At 35.8% G+C, this 24,697-nt stretch overlaps 3 protein-coding genes across 5 annotated transcripts; 2 read left to right on the top strand and 1 right to left on the bottom strand.

Moving 5' to 3' along the window:
• The first annotated feature begins 11,728 nt into the window (after positions 1-11,728).
• Positions 11,729-14,540, top strand: LOC144567846 (F-box/LRR-repeat protein At3g58900-like). Of its 3 annotated transcripts, none has more exons than XM_078318040.1 (4): positions 11,729-12,024; positions 12,136-13,080; positions 13,200-13,361; positions 13,988-14,540. In XM_078318040.1, exons 2-4 carry the CDS (start codon positions 12,157-12,159, stop codon positions 14,309-14,311), a joined length of 1,410 nt encoding a protein of 469 aa, XP_078174166.1. In that variant the 5' UTR covers positions 11,729-12,024; positions 12,136-12,156; the 3' UTR covers positions 14,312-14,540. The 3 variants fall into 3 exon arrangements, with proteins under 3 accessions (XP_078174166.1, XP_078174164.1, XP_078174165.1); XM_078318038.1 differs by having other exon boundaries at positions 12,127-13,080; XM_078318039.1 differs by having other exon boundaries at positions 12,100-13,080.
• Positions 14,541-17,750: 3,210 nt separating this feature from the next.
• LOC144567110 (uncharacterized) lies at positions 17,751-18,701 on the bottom strand. Its single transcript, XM_078317164.1, has 4 exons — positions 18,590-18,701; positions 18,321-18,487; positions 17,961-18,104; positions 17,751-17,873 (listed from the first exon to the last, which is right to left on the bottom strand). The coding sequence occupies exons 1-4, from the start codon at positions 18,699-18,701 to the stop codon at positions 17,751-17,753; spliced, it is 546 nt and encodes a 181-aa protein (XP_078173290.1).
• A 2,669-nt stretch (positions 18,702-21,370) lies between these two features.
• Positions 21,371-23,844, top strand: LOC144567109 (F-box/LRR-repeat protein At3g58900-like). The gene is made up of 3 exons (XM_078317162.1): positions 21,371-22,297; positions 22,417-22,578; positions 23,379-23,844. The coding sequence occupies exons 1-3, from the start codon at positions 21,371-21,373 to the stop codon at positions 23,649-23,651; spliced, it is 1,362 nt and encodes a 453-aa protein (XP_078173288.1). The 3' UTR covers positions 23,652-23,844.
• The last annotated feature ends 853 nt before the right edge of the window (positions 23,845-24,697 follow it).

Below are 24,697 nucleotides of genomic sequence, written 5' to 3'. Positions count from 1 at the left end.
TGTCATATAAGATTAGAAATTCTAAGAGTTTCAGAGATGTAGTTATACCCGTACACAACTTAGTCCAACAAGTTATATATTTTGACACTTAAAAGTTGATTCGTAGTAAATCCAAACAATATTCCAATAATTCGACAAAAATGAGGAGGAAAAAAAGATGGAAAGTAGTATCTTAGTGGACACCAGCGATTCATGGGGGTTGGTTGGTTGGTCGCACGTCATGATTATAAATTATTTAGTATCTTAGTAGTAACTTGGAAGCTGTCATTATTGCTGTTCCGTATATATTTTAAATTATTTAATAATAGATCTGAATTTTATTATAATCCTGTATGCACTGACAGTGGCGTAACCATGAATGATCGATAGGCGACCTAACTAGTTTCTCAAGAAAAAAATTATTTGCTACATACAGTGGCCTAATTGTTTCATTATGACTGAAAATTTCTTACATTTGTTTATTTATACCAATTACACAAAGATTGTTTAGTTATTTTCTAATAAAAATGACAATGAAGTAGATTTAATATGAAAAATGAAACTATAAAGAAAGCACCATATTTTGTTATACCCTGGTACCTAGCTATTTTTCAGAATAAAAACATTCAGCAATTTCAATCAAAAACTAGCACAATTTCATATTGCAATCTTTATGATGTGACTTTTTAATCAAACTCTAATTTCAGGATAATTACCACAAAGTCATCTCTTGAATCAGGCAGTTATTTAAAACTGAAAATTGCTAAATTATTACCTTTCTGAATCCTGATCGGGTGAAGAGAAGGGCATCAATTTTCGCTTGAGATCGAGAGAGAGATCGCGTATTCGCGTTTGCCGTTTGGGATGGTTCGCATATTTGCGTATTTGTGTTTTCCAGAGATTGCGTTTGCCGCTTGAGAGAGATCACGTTTTCCTCCTTTGCCTTAAGGCCTACGTTTGATTTAGCAGACCAACATGTTCCTTGAATTGGGCCTACGTTTTTCTTCTCTACCTTAAGGCTTGCTTAGAGAGGCCTTCGGTTCTAAAGGGGGTGCCCAGCTTTTCTTTTGATTAAAAAGACTCTGTAAAAATTTTGGGCCAAGGGGGGACAGGGCCCGGGCTGGCCCAGGCCTTGGTTCCGCCCCTATGCTCTGATATACAGTTAGAGTAGGAATTCGGTAGCTATATAATAGATCTGAACGGTACAATTATGGCACGATACACGTACTAGTTATTGTTATGCTAAATGCACCTCTAATTGAACAAAAACTGAAATTAAATTGCAATTGAAAGTAAATAGATGAGTTTAGAGAAATTTGACACGTGGGCTGTTAACGGAGTTCGGAAAACCAAAGGCCTATGTCTCCGGGGCTTCGCAACCTTGAGTGGTGTGCCTTTCTATTATCCAATACGAAAGGATTACAACTTGTGAACTGTTGAGCCCTTACACACCAAGCGGGAAGTCAAACGGCCAACTCAAAGAGATGAGAACAATGTCTCTTAGTTCGAGCTACTCAAGAGAAACACTCAATAGATCACTCTAACCTAATATAATTTGAGATTAGTGAAGTGTGTTTGAGGTTGTTTGAGGGATTTTGAAGTTTTAAGCTCTTACAACAATGGAATAGGCTAAACTCTCAGAAAATAGCTTTTTAGAAGATTAGGGTTGGCTGAGATAATTTAGGAAGAAAGCCCGATCACCTATTTATAGAGTCAGCTCAAAAATGAGTTGTTTGACATAAAATGTTACCAACGTTTTAGTTCAAAGGGCGATTTTTAGGTTTAATTTTCTGACAGCTCAGCAAAACGTTATGTAACGTTTTAGCTTGTAAAAACTTGATTAAAATAGATGCTCTTTGAAGCTTAAATTTAATTAAAACGTTACCACGTTTTGTATAAACGTTGCAACGTTTAAATTTGAATTTTAATCTTTGGCGGTACAGCTGTACTTAACATTCTGACATCCATAAAACGTTACAACGTTTCAAGTTATTACTGTACAGCTGTGCTTCAATAGTTCTGTAACTATTAAAACGTTACAACGTTTATATAACGTTATGACGTTTTTAAATCGTCACAACGTTTATAAAACATTATAACGTTGTAACTTGTTTCTGATTTTGATCAGTTTGTTACTTCTGACAAGTATAAAACGTTACAACGTTTTGAAAACGTTACCAACGTTTTATCCCTGTTTGGACATCCTCACACATACTTTACCAAATTTCTGATTTTACAATTTGTATTTTTGATAAGTGTCTTCATGTCTTCTTCAGTCCAAGTATTCCATAATGCAATTTCATTCGACTTGAACCTACATATCTTTCAAAGAATATAACACAATGTAAAATTCAATAATTGTATGTTTTTGCAAATTAGTCAAATAGATGAAAAAGATTATTGCTCAACCAACAGTTATGTACCATGATTCGTGCGTTTCGTGCTGTGATTATTTTAAAAAAAATGACACGACATGCCAGGTCACATAAAAGATCTAGTCATAGCACGATACATAGTCATACGAGTTAAGTGTAATTAGGACTGTAAGATCTTGATTAAATGATGAATCTTAAATAAACTAATTTAAATTATGACTAAATTGTCACGCGAGTCACATGAGCCATGTTTGGCCATGATACATTTGAGTATCACCTGACTTATGTAGCGTAACTATTCGCGTGCCGTGACTACCATTGACATTTTGATCACAACATGGTACGGTACGTAAAAAATTAACTTGATCACAATATGGCACAATACAATGTGAGACTAAAATTACGACAAATTAATCACATCACAATACGGTACGATACATTTTTTTCCACTCTAATACAGCTTGTTGTATATAAATTTGTCATTGTGGTCATGCTAACATGAATATTTTTTTATGAATTCGGTAGTAAATAAACATCGGTCGATTAGCTCCACTGCAAGCGAATTTCACATCACATTAGCATTTCTAAAGTGGAATGAGATCATTGTAAATTGCAATGTGCAGAATCGTTATGTATTATATATATATATATATATATATATATATATATATGTTTTTTTTTTTTTTTGACAAAAGTGGTATTTTACCACCGGTTTCATTACGAAACAAAAAGTTTATACAACATGTCCAAAATAAAGCGCTAGCATACAATCCATCAACACCTAATAACCAAAAAAGTTTTTAAGAAAAACAAACTAACAACAAAAGCATACTAGCATCACATAAAATAGTAATACTAAATGGAATCAGAAATGACTATATCATTAGAAGAGGAGGCACTAGCTGATGAAGATGAAATACTTGGCAGAAGGCCAATAGCACAATCAATAGCATCAATAACGGCTCTGTCACTCAAATAATCAGCTAGGTCCAACCCTTCTAAACCAAGACCAGGGTCCTCGTCTAAATCCAGCGGGGAGCTGTCCTGGTCCTGTGCATCCGTGTCGAATAATACTATCAGAGGCCCTATCTGAGGCAAAGAAGAAACATCAAAAGGCATAATCATAGATAACTTGAAATAAGAATTATCTAAGCGCGACTTACACCAAAAGGAAGTTAAAGCAATAATAGAAGCAGCTACAGACCTAATAGAAGGTATAGGAGAATTTCGAAAACAAATCTTATTTCGTGTTAATCAAACTAGGGGTGTTCATTGGGGCCGGTTTGTTTGGTTTTTAACCGAACCAAAATTTTTTGGTTCAAACGGTTCGGTTTTTCGGTTTATTTGGTTCGGTTCGGTTTAAATTTTTTTACTGTTCGGTTTTTTCTGTTTGGTTCGGTTTGTGATATTAGAAAACCGTAGAAACCGAACCGGCCGAATATCATAACCCTAGTTTAGATTTGACCCGTCTGTCCCCCTCTAATCCTCTTCTCTCCGCTTGAAAGATCCAAACTTCTCCAAAATCCAAATCAAGTCTTCATTGTTCGTGCAATCCCTCCGCTTGAAAATGTAATATTGGTTTAGGGAACTATAAAGATATAGTGGTTGTTAAATATTAGATATACTTATTGGTTTGTTCGGTTTAACCGAACAAACCGAAATTTAATTTGGTTCAGTTTTAATCGGTTTATAAGTTTAAATCGGTCGGTTCAGTTCTATTTTTGAAAACCGAATAAAACTTTGGTTTATCTATTTTATTTCGGTTTGAGCCGAACCGAACCGATGAACACCCCTAAACCAAACAATCCAAAGAGTTGCAGCCCTAATCAGTTCCACTAGTAGTAAATCCTTTAATGGAATCCAATAATCAAAATACCAAAGATTAGACACCTTAGTACAATTAAAAAGAAAGTTGTTATGGTTACCAATCCAAGACCATAAAGAAGAAATAAAAGGACAAGTAACAAAGATGTGATCTACAGTTTCTTGGGCACCACAGAAAACACAATCAACAGTACCATGCCAACCCCTTGATTGTAAATTGCATTTAGTAAGTATTTTATCGTACCTAAGTAATCAAACAAAAACCTTAATCTTAAGTGGAATCTTTGCCTTCCAAAGAGTATTGTAAATACTATTTGGAACACCTCTAAAGGATAACCATTTATAGAGAGAATTTACAGTAAAAAGACCAGACGAATTCCATCTCCATAATAATCTATCAGGACATGATGAATTTAATGAATAAGAAGAGAAAAGACCTAAAAGTTGTAACCATTCAGAAAATATAATACCGGTTAATTGTCTATTAAATTGGAATGAGGAGGGGAAATTAGTGAACACATCTGCTACAGTGATATTAGGGTTAGAAATAATTCTAAAAATATTACGGAAAGAACAATATAAAGCACAACTGCCATTGCCATGCCATCTATCGAACCAAAAAGAAGTATTGGAACCATCGCCTACAACCCTACTATTACCCATATCAAATATTTGAGAAAGATCTAAAATACTAGACCAAAAAGATGAAAAACTATTAGAATCTAAACCATTGAGGTTATATTTGGCAATGAGAATTGATTTCCACTTCCCATCAACAGTTGGATCTTTAAATCTAAACCACCATTTAGCTAAGAGGGAAATATTCATGTAATTTAGGTTTAAAACACCTAAGCCCCCATGATTTTTAGGCAAACAAACAATTGACCACTTAATGAGATGATATCTCTTCCTTCCAGGGGTACCATTAGACCAAAGAAATCTTTTCCTAATTATATCAATTTTATTCCTAATGGTGACAGGCATTCTATAAATTGATAACCAATACAAGGGCATAGATGTCAAAACATAATTTAATAACGTTACCCTACCTCTAAGAGATAATAAAGAACCTTTCCAAGTTTGTAATTTTTTCTCTATTTTGTCAACTAAAGGAAACCAATCAGAAACAACTAATTTTTTCCAGTGTAAAGGAACTCCTAAATATGTAATTGGCAAAATACTTATTTTACAATTTAATTGACTAGCCAAAAGAGAAGTTTCCTGAGTGGATAAATTAAGGGGAATAAGTTCACTTTTATCAAGGTTAATTTTCAAACCAGACAAATTTTCAAAGCCTAATAAAAGAAATTTCAAACGTTCAACCATAAGGGAATTAGCCTCTAAAAATAATAAAGTGTCATCGGCAAAGTGTAGATTCAAAACCTTAATGTTAGTACCTAAGCCAGATAGTAGGCCAGCCGACTGAGCCATACTTAAAATCCTACTAAGAGCATCAGCAACAAGATCAAAAAAAAGAGGGGACAAAGGATCACCTTGCCTAAGACCCTGTTTACAATGGAAGTAGTCACCTAATTCTCCATTAAACGAAATACAAGTCCGTCCACTTAATTATATTATAGATTTATATTTATATTTTCAAAGTGTAAATAGTGGATCAAATTGCTTATTATGATTTCCGTTTGAACATGCACTTGCCGATCAAAATTTACGTGTTTTTTTTAAGATAAGTAGAAAGTTGTTATTTTCAGATGGTTCAGAATTTTTAGATCAAATAATTTTATACCTATCTAAAATATTGTTAAAAATTTGATCCTCAGATCAGAACAATTTGAATGATTGTTTGAATTTTAAAACAAAAATATAAATCCATAGCACCAGCTTTACATGTTCATTGCGGTTTACTATAGTCTCGTTTTTTCTCAAGAAAAAAAAATGCAATTCCAAAAGTAGTAAGAATTCAGATACAGTGAAGTAACTCAATTTTTATATTTTAGATCGGGACCGTCCGATTCGAATCCGCGACAATCCATTTCAAAGTAGAGTGCATACATTCCGAATGACAAATTTAAATCCTGAAGTGATCCCCAGTGATGGATTCAAATCAGACGGTTCCGATCCAAAACCCAAAAATTGAGTTACTTTAGGGGATCCGGACCCAAGTATTAATCTAGTCAGGGCGGAGCCAGACTTTCGAACTATGGGAGCTAAATGTGAATAGGAGTGGATCAAATTTAAATGAGGGCCAATCATATAAAATTTTTATACGGTAAATGAGGGTTTTTATGATATTATAACATTTGACTCTAATATATATATAAAATCATGTATAAATATAATCATTTTGAAAATTAATGGGGGTGATGAATTGATCCCATTCAATCAACATGGACCCGCCATTGAATCTAGTGCATAGTGACAAGGTACTCGAATTATATCCGTTTAATTTTTTTTTGGGGTGATGCCGAACCGAACACCGAATTATTCAGTTGACTGAATTAAACCCGAATAATTCCCGAATTTTACGAACTTTTTCCGAATTTTAAGAATTATTCACGAATTTTTCCTGAATTTTTCCAAGAACAATTATTTTTTTGGTTTTTTATTTTTTTGCTCCCTTGCAGGACTGAGATTTCTGGTTCGGATAATTCCGAATCATTCCCGAATTATACCTGAATTATACCCGAATCACGAATTTTTGATCTCGCCGAACCGAACCCGAATAATTCATTTGTCACTATGATCTAGTGGACTAGACCAAGCACACACCCTATAGTATGTGGTGGCCGGTTTAGAATATTTTTTTCTTTCATCTCATCTAGCTTTTAAATTTTTTAAGAGCTACATCTTTATTTAATTTAAAAAGTTTGATAATTTTATATCTAATTTATGGCCAAATCCTCATAAGAGCTAAATTTATACATTATTTAGCCCTTCATTGACCTTAAAACTATATCTTAATTTTTTTTTTTTATAATTCTATATCTAATTTATCACCAGATCCTGATAAGAGCTAAATATATACATTATTTGGCATTTGTTGACTTTAAAACTAACCTCATGTTTTCTAATTCTCTCATACTTTCACTGCTTTATTTCATCTAAATTACAGGACAAAGAATTTTCTTCAAAGCAATATTTAGTAGGGAATGAGATTTGAATTTGATTAGCTACTAGCCTACTACACCCAACACATTTGTTCTCATGTTGTGTTGAATTTATTTATTTATTCAGACAATCAATATTTAGATTGAATTGTGTATGCATGAGTTGATAAGTATTTTGCATGTTCGCATTTATAATTTCTTCGTTCAGTCTGCCTATTTAATTATATCTTTTCAACTTAGAGAAAAAAATTTCTATATATTTTTAGTAATGTTTCCCTGGTTCCTATAAGATAGTCAAAATTAATCTAAAAGGTCCAATCAAAATCAGATGGTTAATATTTGCCTCTCTCCAATGCAATCAGCTTAATTGTAGGGAATATAATTTTCTTTAGAAAGGGAAAGCCACCACTGGCCCCACATAAAAAAATATTCCTTTCTTTTTTACAATTAGACATTTAAATATCAAATTCTTTTGTACAGTTTACTATAGTGAGTTGCGAGAGTGTTAAGTGTAGCTGGTTCTAGGTATTTAGAGCATTTTCCTTGATTAAGGTTAAATCCCGCAAATCTGGTTATTTATTTAATTTAGTGGGTTTAAAAGGAAGCACTTTTGTAATATTGAACTTGAGAAGAAATTTCTTGTGGAGGCACTTTAAAGGTTCAGTGTTTTTGATTCGTCTTCACTTTAAAACTGCTTTGGGTGAATTAGTTCATGATATATTATATCAATATGCTGATTACTTTCTAGCGGCAATAGGCCATAGTTCTTAACATTTTAGTTATCAAGTTGTTTAATCACGAAAACAAGCACAATAGTGATGCTACTATGCAAAACAAAATGTTAAAGCACAGTATTGATCTAGATTATCAATTGTTCCATGTCACAGGAAACTAATCTATAAATTTTCCTTTTGGTATTCATCTATTCTCCATCTTATTTCTCTTTTCCTTCCTGTTTCTCCATCTCTTCTCCTCGTTGTTCTACATCTCCTTCTTCCTCTTCTTCTGCTAAGCCTGCTTCACAGGTCTAGAGAAGAGTGAGAAGAGACGGGTTCTATAGACGAGTGACTGAGTGAGAGCATTGATGACCGGGAAGAAATGAAAAGATTGTGGGCTTAAAGTAATTTTTTGAAAAATGACTCAATTTAATTGGGCTGTAATTTATCTAGAATTAAGTATGACACCAGTCCATTTTTATTTTCCTTCATCTCTTTCTCGGGAGTAGGTTCTCTTCAGATCAAACATTATTCGTGCAATCCAAAAATTTTAAGCGAAAGTTAAATTTATTTTATTTTCTAAGAATGAATTTATTTCAATAAAAGTTACAGAAGTTAACCGTGGTGGCACCTTTGATCAAGCTTTTTCCGAATAAGGCTAACCGGTTCCTCCATGAGACTCTTACCTCTCTCAATTTGTCCGCTCACTCTGTACCTCAGTTTGATCCATAATGAATCCTCTCAATTGTACGAAACAGGGTTGTTTCTGCGTCAGGGAAGGACAAGATACTAATAACTGGAGGGTATCTGGTACTGGAGAGACCCAAGGCGGGGATTGTTCTGAGCACCACAGCTCGCTTGTATGCAATTTGTTAGACCGATCTATGATGAGATCTTTTTTTGAGAAACTTGGTAGTGGCTACCAAGTGCGATCTATGATGAAGAGCAGGGCCTGGGTATCAATTCTCCCTAAAAAAATTTAGTCTTTTCTTTGAGACTGAATTTGGGGACTCTTTATCACGTTAATTATATCCTCATAAAGTTGGGTTTTCGTACCTATACTTTTACAGTTTATAATCTTTGAAATTTACCAGCAAAGTTCCCAATTTTGAAATCAGTACCAGTAGGGATACTTTCGCTCATGGTATCGGTACAAACGGTATAATTGCAAATTTACAATACGTGTTTTATTAAGTGGATAGTATGAACGCAACATTGCCGTAGTACCAACTGTTGAAGATAACAACACCGAAGGCCCAAGGCCCAAAGCCCAAATACTTCTTCTAGATTGTTCAAGAAAAATTATAAACCAATGTCGCTAGGATAAATTCTAGACTTTTGTAGATTAGTGCATTCCGTATAGTCTAGAGTCTAATGTCCAGTAGAAATAAAATGAATTAGGCAGAAGATTCTAACACCGCCATATGGTGCTATAAATAGAGGTCACGTATTGAAGTGAATATTGAATCAGAGAGCATATTAAAGTGAGGCGTTATTGAGTGAGTGAAAATATATATTCAAAGCTTTGTACTTCTCTTGAGTAATATAAAAAAAAATATATTATATAAACTCCTCTCTTCCATATCCAATACCACAATCCGAATTTAATTTCCAATACCAACTTTGTAATGTTTGTATAAAATTGAAATCAGGCATGGACAGATGTGAAAGTGACATCTTCTCAGCTGTCAAGGGAAGCTAGCTACAAGTTGTCTCTTAATTAAGAACTGTACACTTCAATGCACCTCTTCTAGGTATTTTCATTTTTATTTCTACCAATAGGCAATAGATTTATTTTATACTCTTGCTCATCTAATTCTAGACCGAGTTATATACCATATGCTGACTTACTATTGAAATCCTTGCAAATTGCACAGTTAATTGAAAACTTAAATTAAATGGCCTTTAGCTTGTTCATTCTTTTAAGATTGAAGAACGCGGTTTACCTCTGATGCCAGAAGCACTCGCTTCCCTCCCTCCATTTTCTTCAATGACGTTCAACACTGGTGACGTCCAGTCCAGATCCAAACCCGAGGTGGCTAAAATGGGTCTCGGGTCAGATATGACCAAGCCAGAGATGCCAATGTTTCAGCCTTGACTTGATTGGTCGGGTCCACTTATTTGCTTTGCAAAACACAAGCTTGCATGGGAAGTACTGGATGGCAGCCTCAAGAGCAAAATCGAAATTCAATGGTCTGATATTGCCGCCATCAATAGGTATGATCTTATATATTTCTTTTTTTTTGTTGCGAAATGGTTCCTTGCATGCATATTTATGAATGGAAGTGACATAAATAGGTGCCGGCAATAAGAAAGATAATATCACGTGTCTGACCTTGAAAAGGTGGAAATGTGCACACCCTGCCTTCACTAATTTTGCAATAAAAAAAATCCAATTTATCATGCTTTGTTCAATCACTGTAATTATGGAAGCAGTGACTCAGGGAGAAGTGGCAGTTTGGGAATTCTTGCAGGAAATTGGTCAGATGGGGTGACTCAGGGGAGAAGGGGCAGCGTGAGAATTCTTGCAAGAAATTGATCAGATGGATGCTGCAGGAATGTGTGCCTTGTGCTTGTTAATTTGACTAAAGAATTAAGCTACTTGAACAGCTTATCTGTTTCCATGGGCAATATTTATAACTAACTGGAATTCCTGTAAATTTCAAGCAGACACCATTGCTGTAAAATATATTTAATTCAATATAATGCTTCTGTTAATTTAAATCAATTTCTTGCTTTTCAGCTTGGCCTTTTCAGAAAGAGGCACGAGAATGGAGATGTAGTGAAAAATAACACTGATTCTAAAGCAGATTTGAAGCTGAATTATATGTTTGGCGATCTTCTCATGGAGTCCCAAGTTCTTGTTAAAGTGCCTTTGCCTTTTTTTTTTCGGTAAAAGAAAATGTGTTTTGAATGTTTGTGTTGGGAGTATTAGTGAAGATGACACTTATACTGTTGGTGATATGGTGTAAATAACATGTAAATATGCATGTCAGTATGTTGAAAAGTGCAAGGTTAGTTGATAGGTATTTATAACTATTAATAAAAGAAGATGCATTCCCTGTTTTCGTTTGCAGGCACATACTATAAATTAAAAAAAATATTCACATGTATCTAGTAACTGCAGACTTTAGTTAAATCAATTTACTCCATATATGCATTTTCAGATGTAAAATTGTTTCCGTATTGTATGGTGACTTATGCAGTTGATCCAACAAAAGAATTATATTGTATTGGATGCAATCTAACTAGCTAAAATATATCCAACAAATAATAGTGCTGGAAGGTAGAGTGGCATGGTACCAACGTACCGGTTCAAAGTTAGTTTTGCATTGGAGTACAATTTTAAGGTTAAAGTTAGTTACTGGTGTTCTTCTGTTCAGAAAGACAAGCACATAAGCAATAGATAAGAGGAAAAATCATGTTAGAGGTAAAATGGTCTTAATAGATAAAATATAAATTAAATTAAAATATTACACCACGCTCTTTCTTTGCTTCGTGTGCTTTCCTGGAGCAACTACATTAAAAAAATTCCTTTCTCTTCCCCTCCCCTCCCTCTCTTCAAATTGAGTGGGGATTATAGTGGTAGCAGAGAGGTAAGAGATGAAAATAAAAATGGACTGGTGTCATATTTAACTATGAGACCCACTTTCGACCAGGCCTATAATTCTAGATAAAGACCATGTAAATGATAAATTAAAGCCCAATTAAATTTAATCATATTTCAAAAAATTACTTTAAGCCCACAATCTTTTAATTTCTTCCCGGTCATCATTTAATGCTCTCACTCGTCTATAGAACCCGTCTCTTCTCCCTTCTCCCTTCTCCCTTCTCCCTTCTCTAACCTCAAGTCCTCTGCCTTCCACTTCCCCCATTTCTCATCAGAAGATTTACTCCCAAAATTACTTGGAAACACTAGCACCGCTACACTAGTATTGCTTAGCTAAAGATCCTAAATCTGGCAAATTGAAGGAGCGAGGTGCTGGAGTCTTTGAAACATCGTGTAATTCTCAATTGAGGGGCTCGATTCTTTGCAGCGATCTACCGTGTCTCAGGCGTTTTAAGGTATAGATAACTCTATCTTTAATTACTGGTCTTGTTTGATCTATTTGCACCTAACACAAGAATGATTCTTTGAAGGGTTTTGACAAAATGATTTTTTTGAAGGGATTAAAGAGTTGCTATTGAAGTAGCAAGATGAGTGACAACGATCGGATAAGTGATTTGCATGACACATATCTAGATCACATCCTTTCTTACCTGCCTACTGAACAGGCAGTACGGACATCGGTGCTTTCAAAGCGATGGAAGAAGGTGTGGGCCTCGGTGCCGGTCCTCGAATATGATTTTTCTGAATTTTGGCGTCTGAAACACGGAACTTTATTAATCAATGAACACTCAGAATGCCACGAGAACTTTGTGACGTTAATTGATGATGTGTTAGCCTCACGACATGGTCAAAAGATAGATAGGTTCACACTGGTCTGGAAGGATCAAGTTAAACAGTATGACGATCATGATCATCCTGTGAGTAGGTGGATTACCCTCGTTCTACTGCTGAGCCCTCGGGTGCTGTCTATATATGTGCAACCTAGTGTTTCCATTGTAGACGTGCCTGATGTGGCTTTTACATGTTTATCTCTAGAGGAGATGAAGCTACAAGTTGACCAAGACTATTGGTTTGAAACCCTGGAACCAGAGTCGGTTAATCTTCCGAGTCTGAAAAGATTAAATCTAGGTTGTTTTACAATCAAAGCTGATTTCATGAGCAAGCTTCTACTGGGTTGTCCCAAGCTTGAAGAGTTGGAGCTGTTTGCTTGCAGATTGTACCTTCCTCAGATTTATTGTGGCAACCTTAAGAGTTTAGTTCTTGATGGTTGTTCGACCCTTAAGGAGATTCGGGTTTCCATTCCAAGTCTCCAGTATTTGAAAGTCACCATTATGTCCTCCGATACTACAGAGTTTGTTTTCGAAAACATGTCATCGTTAGTTAGAGCATCTGTTTGCTTTTTTACTGATGTTCAATTTGTGACACAATTCTATAATAGCGAGGCCAAGATCCTGAATGAACTTTCGAGAGTGGCAAACCTTGATGTAGTTCTTCATGGACCACAAGCTGCGGTAATCACTTTACAAATTTGTACGGAGTGCCTTTATGATTTAAAAATGTTCTCCTAGATAATTGTTGTTTTATCTATTTGTTTCTTTATTTAATTTTGGTTCTTTTACTTTATATGAAGGGTATGCTAAAACATGCTCTCAATAATTGTCCGTACTTTGAGAATCTGAAGGCCATACATTTGGAGACTTTTGATGGTGATCTGATTGATTCCATGGATATGATAGATCGTCTCGTCCAACATTCACCAATTTTGGAGAACTTCACCTTTTACTGTTGCAAGGTACTTATCTTTTACTCCAAAATCTGGGCGTAGTTGTTTATACCAGATTTTTTGCACATATTATTTTGGCTCCTTTATTATTTTATTTAGGAAACAAAATCTCACTAGGAAAAATGAAAGATCATATTCCTATTAGTTTGACCTTATCTACTTTTCTTAACTTATTGTTTATTTTATGTTTTGTTGAGTCGGCTTATTGATCAGCCTAAATTGAGTACAACTTTTCAGGTAATCACTTTGGTCTGGTCAGGAAACAATTGCGAGCTATTTTGGTGCATACTTCTCTTGAAAAATAATCTTGAATAATAATGTCATTAACCAAGGATTATTAGTAGTTAGTCATTAATACATTTGTTTAACTTATTTTATATTTTATTTAATTTGATCTAAAATTGTTATTTTAGGTAGTTTTGTTACCAAGTTCTCTTGAATCTATTTGCGAGTCATTGTGATGAAATAATATAGTGGGATTAGGATATTGTGAGATGTTTCTCTTTGTCCATTTTCTTTCATTGTCATAACCGTTGCTGTTCTATGCCACCCTCTAACCCTATTTTTTTTTTGTCTGTGTTGTTCTTGTTCCATCATTATTTAATCATTATTACTATTATTATTTTTTTTTGTAGGATTTATCTGATGAATGTAAGAAAAAGTTGAGGAAGGTAGTATGTGAACCTAGAAATTGTCAGTTGGTTGAGAGCAAGCAGGGGCACGTTTATGAATCTCTAGATGAAATAAAGGAGCTGTTGCGGTACGCTCTGCATCTGGTGGAAACAACAGATGATGATGATGATGATGATGATGATGAGGACGATGACGACGATGACGACGATGACGACGATGATGGTGGTGGTGGCGGCGGTGTTGGTGGTGGTGGTGATGATGTGGGAGGAGAAGGTGAAGCAGGCTTAGCAGAAGAAGAGGAGGAAAAAGGAGATGTAGAACAATGAGGAGAAGATAGAGGAACAGGAAGGAAAAGAGAAATAATATGGAGAAGAGATGGACGAAGAAGAAGACAATTTATAGATTAGTTTCCTGTGACATTGAACAATTCATAATCTAGATCAACCTGATATTGGACGGTTTGTTATGAATTGTGGTAAGCTTTTTGAGAGAACTCTCACAAAGTTGATTGACAAACTTGTGCTATTTGCATACATAAACCTTGATTTTGGACTAGTTTTCCTGTCCAGATTAAACATTGGTACGGATAGGATCAGCTACTGGTAGGTTTGTTTTGCTATTCAATTGTGCTTCTTATTGAACTCAAAAGAGGAGCCTGTTGAGTTTGATGTGTCAGATGACATTTCAAAGGTCTACTCTGTTTGGAGGTTGGTTTTTTTTTTGAGTAAAAATGAGGGTCTTGTCCACATTTATGTTAAAAGAAAGGATCCGTTACACAAGGGTGGTAACCACCAAAATAAAAAGCAATTGAGCTCATAACAGTTGAGCTACAAATAAGTAAATCTATAATAGTTGAGTTACAAATAAGTAAATCTGGAAATACGAAAGCATTAAATGGAAAACATAATGAAACTGTTTTTTAAAAAAAAACTAAAAACTAAAAAATAAAAATAAAAAATAAAAAATAAAAATTTCTTCTGTTGGTACACTAGCTGCTGGTACCCTCAAAGCCATTGCCATATCTTGTCAGTATTTCTCCTTAGCAAATTATGCAATTTGGTCCCTGATTTTCTTTATATAATGCATGTGACCTGTTGCCCCACCTTTGAATTTTGCCGCGGCTTCTGATTTTTCTGATTTAGGCTGTGTTTGATTGCTGCGTTTGTTCCATTGCACTATATCTGCTCTGTAGCAGTATTTGTTCAATTAATTCCTGCATTGTGTGATTTGCCTCTGCAAATATTCGGCCACATCGCTCCCTCCACCATATGAACATTGTTATCAGTAATCCCGATCTCTGACTATTACTGTTGTGTCTGCCTGTGAGTGCCGCAATTGTAGGTGTCCCAATTTGCAAGTGGTCCTTGATTTTTGAGTATAATACCTTGACTTGTGAGCAATCCTGAAATAGGTGTCTAACCATTTCTAGCTCCCTCTCGCACATCACACATCTGTTGACCACGCAAACTCCTCTTTTTGCTATATTATCCAAAGTCTGTATCCTGTTTTGAACCATGATCCAAGCAAACACTTTGAATCTTGGTGGATCTCTTAATTTCCATATCCTGTGCCTCCTCCCGGTGTGTCTTTTAAAGCATAATATGCTGTTTTGACTGAGAACTGGCCATCCATCGTCCAGTACCACTTGGCCCCATCTTTTCTATTCAGCTGTGTTGAGATATCCCGTATTAGTTGTATTAGCTCCTGTTTCTGTTCTTGTGCCTGTTCCGATAGGTCTTCTCTGAACATTGCCGGTATCTGTGTCGCTTGGTTCAGTTTATATCCAATTTGAGTTGCATATGTTCCAATAGGTCTTCCCAGAAATCAATTGTGTCCCCTGAGCCCGGTTGTCTGAGCGTCGATGTTCTGCAAAACTGGATTACCTTTTATATTGTCGTTTGAAAGTTTGGAGGTTGGTTTAGTTTTCAAGGGTTCTATACTTTTAGTGGATTTTGCTTTTGCATACAGAGTACACGTGATTGTAAATTGGATGATGTCAGTATTTCAGTATTGAAAAGTTGGTATTCCTTTAACATTTTGTTTTGCGCAGTAGCATTACTACTGTGCTTGTTTTCGTGATTAAATAACTTGATAAGTAATAAGTTATGACCCATGGCCTGTTGCTGCTAGAAACTAGAAAGTAATCAGCATATGATATATTATATCATGAACTAATCCTCCCAAAGCAGCTTCAACTGAGATGTTTCATACATGATTACAACCATAGTGACAAATGAATTATTTGGGTTCGGTTCGGCGAAGTAAAAAATTCGTAATTTGAAAATAATTCGGGTATAATTCGGGAATGATTTGGAATTATCTGGATCAGAGATCTTAGTCCTGCAAAAGAGCAAAAAAAACAAAAAGTTCTGTGAAAAAATTCAGAAAAAATTTGCGAATAATTCGTAAAATTCACGAATTATCGGGTTTAATTTAGTCAAAGTTTGATTAACCGAATAATTCGACGTTCGGTTCGGCATCACCAAAAAAATAAATTATTCGCGAATCATGTAACTATGATTGCAACAAATGAAAGTCTCCAAACTTGCCACAGGCATACTATAAGAGGAACTAAATAAAAGAAAGATGACAAATAATTTCTGAATGAGTGAGGCTATGGTACTATGCATAGCGTGGAGTGGTCCGTACTATGGATCAATATTTTTACCTTCAAAATCCTAATGGTCGATATGGACCATTCAACATGGTCTATATATGAATATGTACTTGTAAACTAAAATTTACATTTTTTAAATATTTTTTACTATTTTTTTATATGAGAAGAAAATCAATGTTTTGGGATGGTTCAGATCAAGTGATTTTCTACCCATCTAAAAAACTAATAAAAAATTCTTAAAATGTTAAATTTAGTTTACAAGTATATATTCATCTAGTGACAATGTTGAACGGATCAGAATCCATTAATGTACAGCACAACTATTGTTGTTTATTAATCCCCAATCATTTTTTCTTGTTGCTGCTCTCCATTCAAGTATTACGCACTGTATGAAAGCTTCTGAGACAAATTGCATATGCTAATTTTCGCTTCTCCTACTAATATAACAATCATTTCGTCATATGATGAATGTGTGTGTCAGGAGAAGTTTTAATTAATGCAAAACAGTTTCTGTATTTGCTAAATGGGGAACACTATAGTAGTATAGCCCATTTTTTTATGTTTTATTTCTCTCTCGTCCACTTCTCTGTTAGAGGTGATTCCTTGATTGACATAGAAGGATTTATAAGTCCCTGTGAATTTCTTATCTAATGATATATTCCTGATACTGGTATGCTGTTCAGTCGGATTACAGTTATAGAACGAATTAATAAATACATAGCTGAATTAGTAGGTAGTAGGGTTTATTTTATTTTGTAGTACAATTAAGAACATTTAAATTGAAGCGTTTGGTTCGTAAACAATCAGAGCTTAGAAATGGAATGCTTAGACAAAGATGGGGCTCAAAACTTACGTTGATTTTGAAGTTTTTCATAGTGGAGAAAATGAACTAGACACGAATATTCTCAGAGATTTTGGTTTTGGCAACTGGAATAGAATTTCAGCCAAAAAAAATACTTTATTGATTGACCTCTTGAATTTATACAGAGCTTACATTCTTACAAACAAATCCTTAGACTTCTTTATATTTCCTAATTACCAATAGGTCCCTAAACAAAGATACAAATCTCAACACTCTCTCTCAAGATAGATGAAAGATATCCTCCACTAAGCTCATCTTGTCACACAATCTAGATAGACCTAATAAGCTAAGTTCCTTGGTGAGGCAGTCGCTTTCCAGTAGCAACATGACTTAGCTTTAGTAGTCCATTATTCAGCTTCTCCTTAATGAAGAACCTATCAATCTCAACATGTTGTTTGGTTCTGTCGTGCTACATTGGATTGTTGACAATGTTGATTGCTGACTTGTTATCGGATCACAACTTCATTTGAGATTCGTGGTCCATCTTCAGCTTTACCAATAGAGCTCTCAGCCACAACATCTCGGCAACTCCTAAGGCCATGGCCCTATACTCTGCTGTTGACCTCGCTACTACTGCTTCTTGCTTTTCCAAGAGACTAAGTTGCCTCCTATGAACATGCAATATCCTGATGTGGACCTTCTATCATCGACACAACTAGCCCAGTCAGAATCACAATAGTCCTCAATGCCTAAATGACCATTCTTTTTGAAGATTAACCCCTTTCCTGGTGCACCTCAGATTTTGATACACTGCGTCCATATGACTCTTCCTTGGATCATGCATATAGCGGCTCACAACGCTCACTGCAAATGAGATGTCGGGATGAGTATGACTTAGATAGATCAGTCTACCTACCAATCTCTGGTACCTCTCACGATCAACTGGCTCTCCTGCCTCTGCACTCAACTTGAACTTCTGATCAATTAGAGAGACTGCAGGCTTGCATCCCAACATGCCTGTTTCTGTGAGGAGATCTAGTGCATACTTTCTCTGAGATATGACTATCCCCTCTGCTCCACGAGCTACCTCAATCCCAAAAAAATATCGAAGCAAGCCTAGGTCTTTGACCTCAAATTATTTTCCCAATTTCTTCTTTAGTTGAGCAATCTCCCTTTCATCATCACATGTGATAATCATATCATCAACATACACAACAAGCATCGTAGTGTGACCTCCTTGTTGCCGAAAGAATACTGTATGGTCTGCATTGATCTGCTGATATCCCATGCCTACCATAGCCCTTCTAAACCTATCAAACTAGGCTCGAGGAGATTGCTTCAACCCATTAAGTTACTTTCTGAGCCTGCACACCTTGTCGACTGTCTGGTTTGTGCCAAAACTTGGTGGTATCTCCATGAAGAAATGTATTTTTCATGTAGGCATTACACCTCCAGGTATTACACCTCATCCAGCAATACGTCTGACTGTATCCCTTTCATGAAGAAATGTATTTTTTATGTCGAGTTGGTGTAGCTTCCACCCACCATTCACTGCCAGAGAAACCAGCGTCCTTATTGTGCTCATCTTCGCGACTAGTGCAAAGGTCTCATCATAGTCAGTGCAATACGTCTGACTATACCCCTTTGCTACCAACAGTGCTTTGTAGCGCTTAATGCACCCTTATAGGCTCTACTTCACTGTGAAGACCCACTTGCACCCAACTGTCTTTTCTTTCCTGCTGGTAATGACACTACCTCCCACGTCTTGTTTTTGTCGAGAGCCCTAAGTTCTTCCTGCATAGTTGCTTTCCACTCCTGATTTGCTAGTGTTATTTTTGAGAATTGTATAAATCTGAATAGTTATCCAAATTTCTAGAATGTAATACCTGGAATAATTCATCGCTTACCTCATACAAAGTATTGTGTCAAGCTTTGACAGAATTCAATTATGGTTTAACATTATTCTACAAGTCCTATGTGAAAAAACTTTAAAGAGGTGAGGGCAAAATAGTCATATTTACATAAAATATAAAATATAAGTTAAAACAACAAATTATTTCTTAATCTTCTTTCCCTATGTACTTTTCACTGGAGCAAGTGCCTATAAGTTGCCCCATGCCTTACCATTCTCTTCCCTTCTACCCCCTCCCCTTCCCTCCCCTCCCCCTTTACTTAAATTTCTGGAGCACGCCCTAAGAGAAATTGAGTGGGGATTTTAGGCTATGCTCCACACAATGTGAAATATTATTCATTAAAGGGAAGGGAAGGGAGCGGAGCTGAAATCCCAGCAGTCCGGATCTGACTGAGCTATTCCCTTGTGAGAAAAATCGAAGAGAAAACGAAGGGGAGCGAAGGGGAGAGAAGTTGAGTTTGTTGTACAAAAGCTCTGAGATTTGTCACTCCCAAATCAGAGTATAGAGGGAGTGAAATCAACGCTGATCCCTCTCTTTCCCTTTTGTTCTTTCCCTCTATGCGAAGATTTTTGGAGCACAGCCTTGGTGGTAGCAGAGAGTAAGAGTCTCATGGAGGAGTAGGTTAACTGGTGGTAGCAGAGAGTAAGAGTCTCATGGAGGAGTAGGTTAACCTTATTCAGAAAAAGCTTGATCAAAGGTGCCACCATGGATTATAAACTTGTGATTTCATGAATAAAGAAGTGACCTAAATAGGGAATGAACTCTACTCATTTTCTTGAGAAAAGGAGGACCCTCCTATTCTCCAATTTGAACCGTTCAAAATCAATCAAACGGTTTCAATTACATTTTTCTTTTATATCAATATAATCTATTAAATCTATTGATATAAAAAAAATGTAATTGAAACCGTTCGGATTGGAGAATACGAGAGTCCTTTTACTCAAGAAAAGGAGTAGATTGGCTTCCACCTAAATAGGACCCTCCTTAAATCGAATCCGTACCCTCTGCATTAATGGAACTAGCATTAATATATCTGGACCGTCCGATTGAGATCCGCACTAATTTCAAAGGGCCCCGTGCGTTAGGCTCCGATCCTGATCAGCCGTATCAAACGGCTGAGATGCATTAAACTCAAAAGATGCTCTTTTGAGTTAATGGACTCCCTTCGACCAGGCGGCCTGAAATTCTACATAAAGACCGTGGTAAATGATAAATTACAGCCCAATTAAATTGAGTCCTTTCAAAAAATTACTTAAGCTCACAATCTTTTCATTTCTTCCCGGTCATCAATTTAATGCCCTCACTCGTCTATAGAACCCGTCTCTTCTCACTTCTCACTTCTCTTCTCACTTCTCACCTCGCTCACTTCTCAAGATTTGCTCCCAAAATTACATCGAAACACTAGCACCGCTATAGTAGTATTGCTTCGCCAAAAGATTCTAACCCTAGCAAATTGAAGGAGCGAGGTGCTTGAGTCTTTGAAACATCGTGTAGTTCTCAACACCAAAAGACCCAAACGCTAGCAACTTAAATTGAGGGGCTCGATTCTTTGCAACGATCTACCGTGTCTCAGGCGTTTTAAGGTATAGATAACTTTTGATTCTGGGTCTCAGTCTGACAGCAATATGGTGTGCTCCAAATGTTGTGGCTGATCTTTCGTATTTCTATGGTTGTAACCAATTTTGTCTCTAACTGTAACCTCTAAGGAAACTTGCAGCTTTCATGTTTTAGCTTTTACTATTTCTAGAACTGATGACTTATGCTTGTGTGCATAGTCTAATTCCTTAGATATTAACTCCTTTTGAATGTTCAAGGCATGTTGGTACAGTCTCTGTACCAACCCCTTTTGTAACTAAAACATTAGTTTCGTAATGAAAGTGGTGGGGTAATAACCCCCACTTTTGTCAAAAAAAAAAAGAGGTATAAAAAATTCTCTTTAATTACTGGTTGTCTTGTTTGATCTACGTGCACCTAATACAAGAATGATTCTTTGAAGGGTTTTGACAAAATGATTTTTTTGAAGGGATTAAAAATTTTCTATTTAAGCAGCAAGATGAGTGGCAACGATCGGATAAGTGCTTTGCATGACACATATCTAGATCACATCCTTTCTTACCTGCCTACTGAGCAGGCAGTACAGACGTCGGTGCTTTCAAAGCGATGGAATAAAGTGTGGGCCTCAGTGCCGGTCCTTGAATATGATTTTTCTGAATTTTGGCGTCTGAAACACGGAACTTTATTAATCAATGAACACTCAGAATGCCATGAGAACTTTGTGAGGTTAATTGATGCTGTGTTAGCCTCACGACGAGGTCAACAGATAGATAGGTTCACGCTGGTTTGGAAGTATCAAATTAAAGAGTATCAAGATCATGATCATCCTGTGAGAAGGTGGATTAGTCTCGTTCTAGTGCAGAGCCCTCGGGTGCTATCTATATATGTGCAACCTAGTGATGCCTATGTAGACGTGCCTGATATGGCTTTTACATGTTCATCTCTAGAGGAGATGAAGCTACAAGTTGACCAAGAATATTTTCTTGAAGTCCTAGAACCAAAGTTGGTTAATCTTCCAAGTCTGAAAAGATTAAACCTAGGTTATTTTACAATCACAGCTGATTTCATGAGCAAGCTTCTACTGGGTTGTCCCAAGCTTGAAGAGTTGGAGCTGTATGCTTGTGGATTGAACTTTTCTCAGATTTATTGTGGCAATCTTAAGAGTTTAGTTCTTAATGGTTGTTGTATCCTTGAGGAGATTCGGGTTTCCATTCCAAGTCTCCAGTATTTGAAAGTCACCATTATGTCCTCTGATACTGCAGAGTTTGCTTTTGAAAACATGTCATCGTTAGTAAAAGCATCTGTTTGCTTTTTTACTGAGCATGTTCAACGTGTGACACAATTCTATAATAGCGAGGCCAAGATCCTGAACAACCTTTTGAGAGTGACAAACCTTGATGTAGTTCTTCATGGATCAGAAGCTGTGGTAATCACTTTACAAATTTATACTGAGTGCTTTTATCATTTAAAAATGTTCTCCTAGATAACTGTTGTTTTATTTATTTGTTTCTTTATTTAATTCTGGTTCTCTTACTTTATATGAAGGGTATGCTAAAACATGCTCTCAATAACTGTCCGTACTTTGAGAATCTGAAGGCCGTACATTTTGAGAATTTTGATGGTTGTCTGATTTATTCGATGGATATGATAGAATGTCTCGTCCAACATTCACCAATTTTGGAGAACTTGACCTTTTACTGTTGCGAGGTACTTATCTTTTACACCAAAATCTGGGCCTAGCTGTTTAAACCAGATTTTTTTGCACATATTCTTTTATTTTTGCTCTTTTGTTATTTTATTTAGGAAACAAAATCTCTCTAGAATAAAATGAAACACCATATTCCTATTAGGTTGTTTCTTTGATGAAGTTTATCCTGCAAATTGAGTTAAGATTTGGTTAGTTGGCTTATTAAATAAGCCTATTGAGTTCAACTTTTCAGATCAAGATTTGTATGGTTATAATGAATTGTGAGCTTTGTTGCTTGTCTTGAAAAATAAGCCTAATGAATAATGTCATTGATCAAGAGTTCAAATTAGTTATGTTACTCGGGAATACTTTTCTTAACTTATTGTTTATTTTAGGTCTGGTTGAGTCGTCTTATTGATTAGGCTAAATTGAGTACAACTTTTCAAGCTATTTTGGTGCCTATTACTCTCAAAAAATAATCTTTAATAATAATGTCATTAACCAAGGATTCAAATTAGTAGTTACCTTAGTCATTAATACATTTGTCTAACTTTATCTTCTTTTATTAAATTTGATCTAAAATTGTTATTTTAGGTAGTTTTGTTACCAAGTTCTCTTGAATCTATTTGTGAGTCATTGTGATGAAATAATTTAGGGGGATTAGGATATTGTGAGATGTATCTCTTTGTCCATTTTCTTTCTGTCATAACCGTTGCTGTTGTATGCCACCCTCTGACCCTAATTTTTTTTCTTTTGTCTGTGTTGTTCTTGTTCCATCACTATTATTAATCATTCTTACTATTATTAAATTTTTTTGTAGGATTTATCTGATGAATTTAAGAAGAAGTTGAGGAAGATAGTATGTGAACATGAAAATTGTCAGTTGGTTGAGAGCAAGCAGGGGCACATTTATGAATCTCTAGATGAAATAGAGGAGCTGTTGCATGGGTCCATGCGGCATGTGACGGAAACAACAGATGATGATGATGAAGAGGCTGGTGGTGGTGGTGTTGGTGGTGGTGGTGATGATGTGGTAGGAGGTGAAGCAGGCTTAGCAGAAGAAGAGGAGGAAGAAGGAGATGTAGAACAATGAGAAGAAGAGATGGAGGAAAAGGAAGGAAAAGAGAAATAAGAAGGAGAAGAGATGGACGAAGAAGAAGACAATTTATAGATTAGTTTCCTGTAACATTGAACAATTGATAATCTGGATCAACTTGATATTGGATGGTTTGTTGTGAATTGCAGCAAGCTTTTTGAGAGAACTCTCGCAAAGTTGATTGACAAAACTGATGCTATTTGCATATAGAAACCTTGATTTTGGACTTGTTTTCTTGTCTACATTAAACATTGGTACTGATAGGATCAGCTACTAGTAGTGGTAGGTTTGATTTGCTTTTCAATTTTCCTTCTTATTAAACTCAAAAGAGGAGCCTGTTGAGTTTGATGTGTCAGATGATATTTTCAAAGGTCTACTTTGTTTGGAACTTGGTTTAGTTTTCAAGGGTTTTATACTTTTAGTTGAGTTTGCTTTTGCATACAGTATACAGGTGATTGTAAATCGGATGATGTCAGTATTTCAGTATTGAAAAGTTGGTATTCCTTTAGGATGCTCTACAACTCAATCATTAAAGAAAAAGGAGGGCAGGGAAGGTGAACTTGGCTGTGACCGAACCTGCCCAGAGAGTTCACTTGCTCCACAATCCAAAAATTTGGAGGTAAACAAAGGGAGAGGAGGGGAGCGAGGTGAATGCTATATAGAAACTCAACAAAATATCTCACCTCCAAATTGGAGTGTAGCCGAGATGAATTCTACTTGATCACCTTCCATCCCCTTTCCTTCCTTCCCTCTCTTCCGAGATGAAATCTACTTGGAGACCAAATTTTACATTTATTGGAATTTTTTTACTATTTATTAAGATGGTTTGAAAATCGCTGTTTTTATTAAAATTCTGCACCGTAAAAAACAGCGACTTTCAAACCATCTTAATAAATAGTAAAAAAATTCCAAAAAATATAAAATTTGGTCTCCAAGTAGATTTTAATATAGATTAAACATCTAACGGTTTGAATTTGTTGTTTGAACATCACATATGCTAATATAGCCCCGGAAACACCTCGGTCGAAGTGCTTCCGGTAGCA

This window comes from Carex rostrata, chromosome 16, assembly GCF_964058835.1.
Source record: "Carex rostrata chromosome 16, lpCarRost1.2, whole genome shotgun sequence".
NCBI classification, from domain to species: Eukaryota; Viridiplantae; Streptophyta; class Magnoliopsida; order Poales; family Cyperaceae; genus Carex; species Carex rostrata.
Note: the sequence above shows the minus strand (reverse complement) of the source record. Positions and strands in the feature narration are given on the sequence as shown.

Excerpts from the sequence above, each read along its gene's own strand:
- LOC144567846 (XM_078318040.1), top strand. The coding sequence starts at position 12,157 with ATGAGTGACAACGATCGGATAAGTGATTTGCATGACACATATCTAGAT. Across the intron at positions 13,081-13,199 it reads TTCATGGACCACAAGCTGCG|GGTATGCTAAAACATGCTCT; the intron begins GTAATCACTTTA and ends CTTTATATGAAG. Across the intron at positions 13,362-13,987 it reads TCACCTTTTACTGTTGCAAG|GATTTATCTGATGAATGTAA; the intron begins GTACTTATCTTT and ends TTTTTTTTGTAG.
- LOC144567110 (XM_078317164.1), bottom strand. The coding sequence starts at position 18,701 with ATGGTAGGCATGGGATATCAGCAGATCAATGCAGACCATACAGTATTC. Across the intron at positions 18,488-18,589 it reads TGATGATATGATTATCACAT|CTCGTGGAGCAGAGGGGATA; the intron begins GTGATGATGAAA and ends GGATTGAGGTAG. Across the intron at positions 17,874-17,960 it reads TGTGGCTGAGAGCTCTATTG|CACGACAGAACCAAACAACA; the intron begins GTAAAGCTGAAG and ends AATCCAATGTAG.
- LOC144567109 (XM_078317162.1), top strand. The coding sequence starts at position 21,371 with ATGAGTGGCAACGATCGGATAAGTGCTTTGCATGACACATATCTAGAT. Across the intron at positions 22,298-22,416 it reads TTCATGGATCAGAAGCTGTG|GGTATGCTAAAACATGCTCT; the intron begins GTAATCACTTTA and ends CTTTATATGAAG. Across the intron at positions 22,579-23,378 it reads TGACCTTTTACTGTTGCGAG|GATTTATCTGATGAATTTAA; the intron begins GTACTTATCTTT and ends ATTTTTTTGTAG.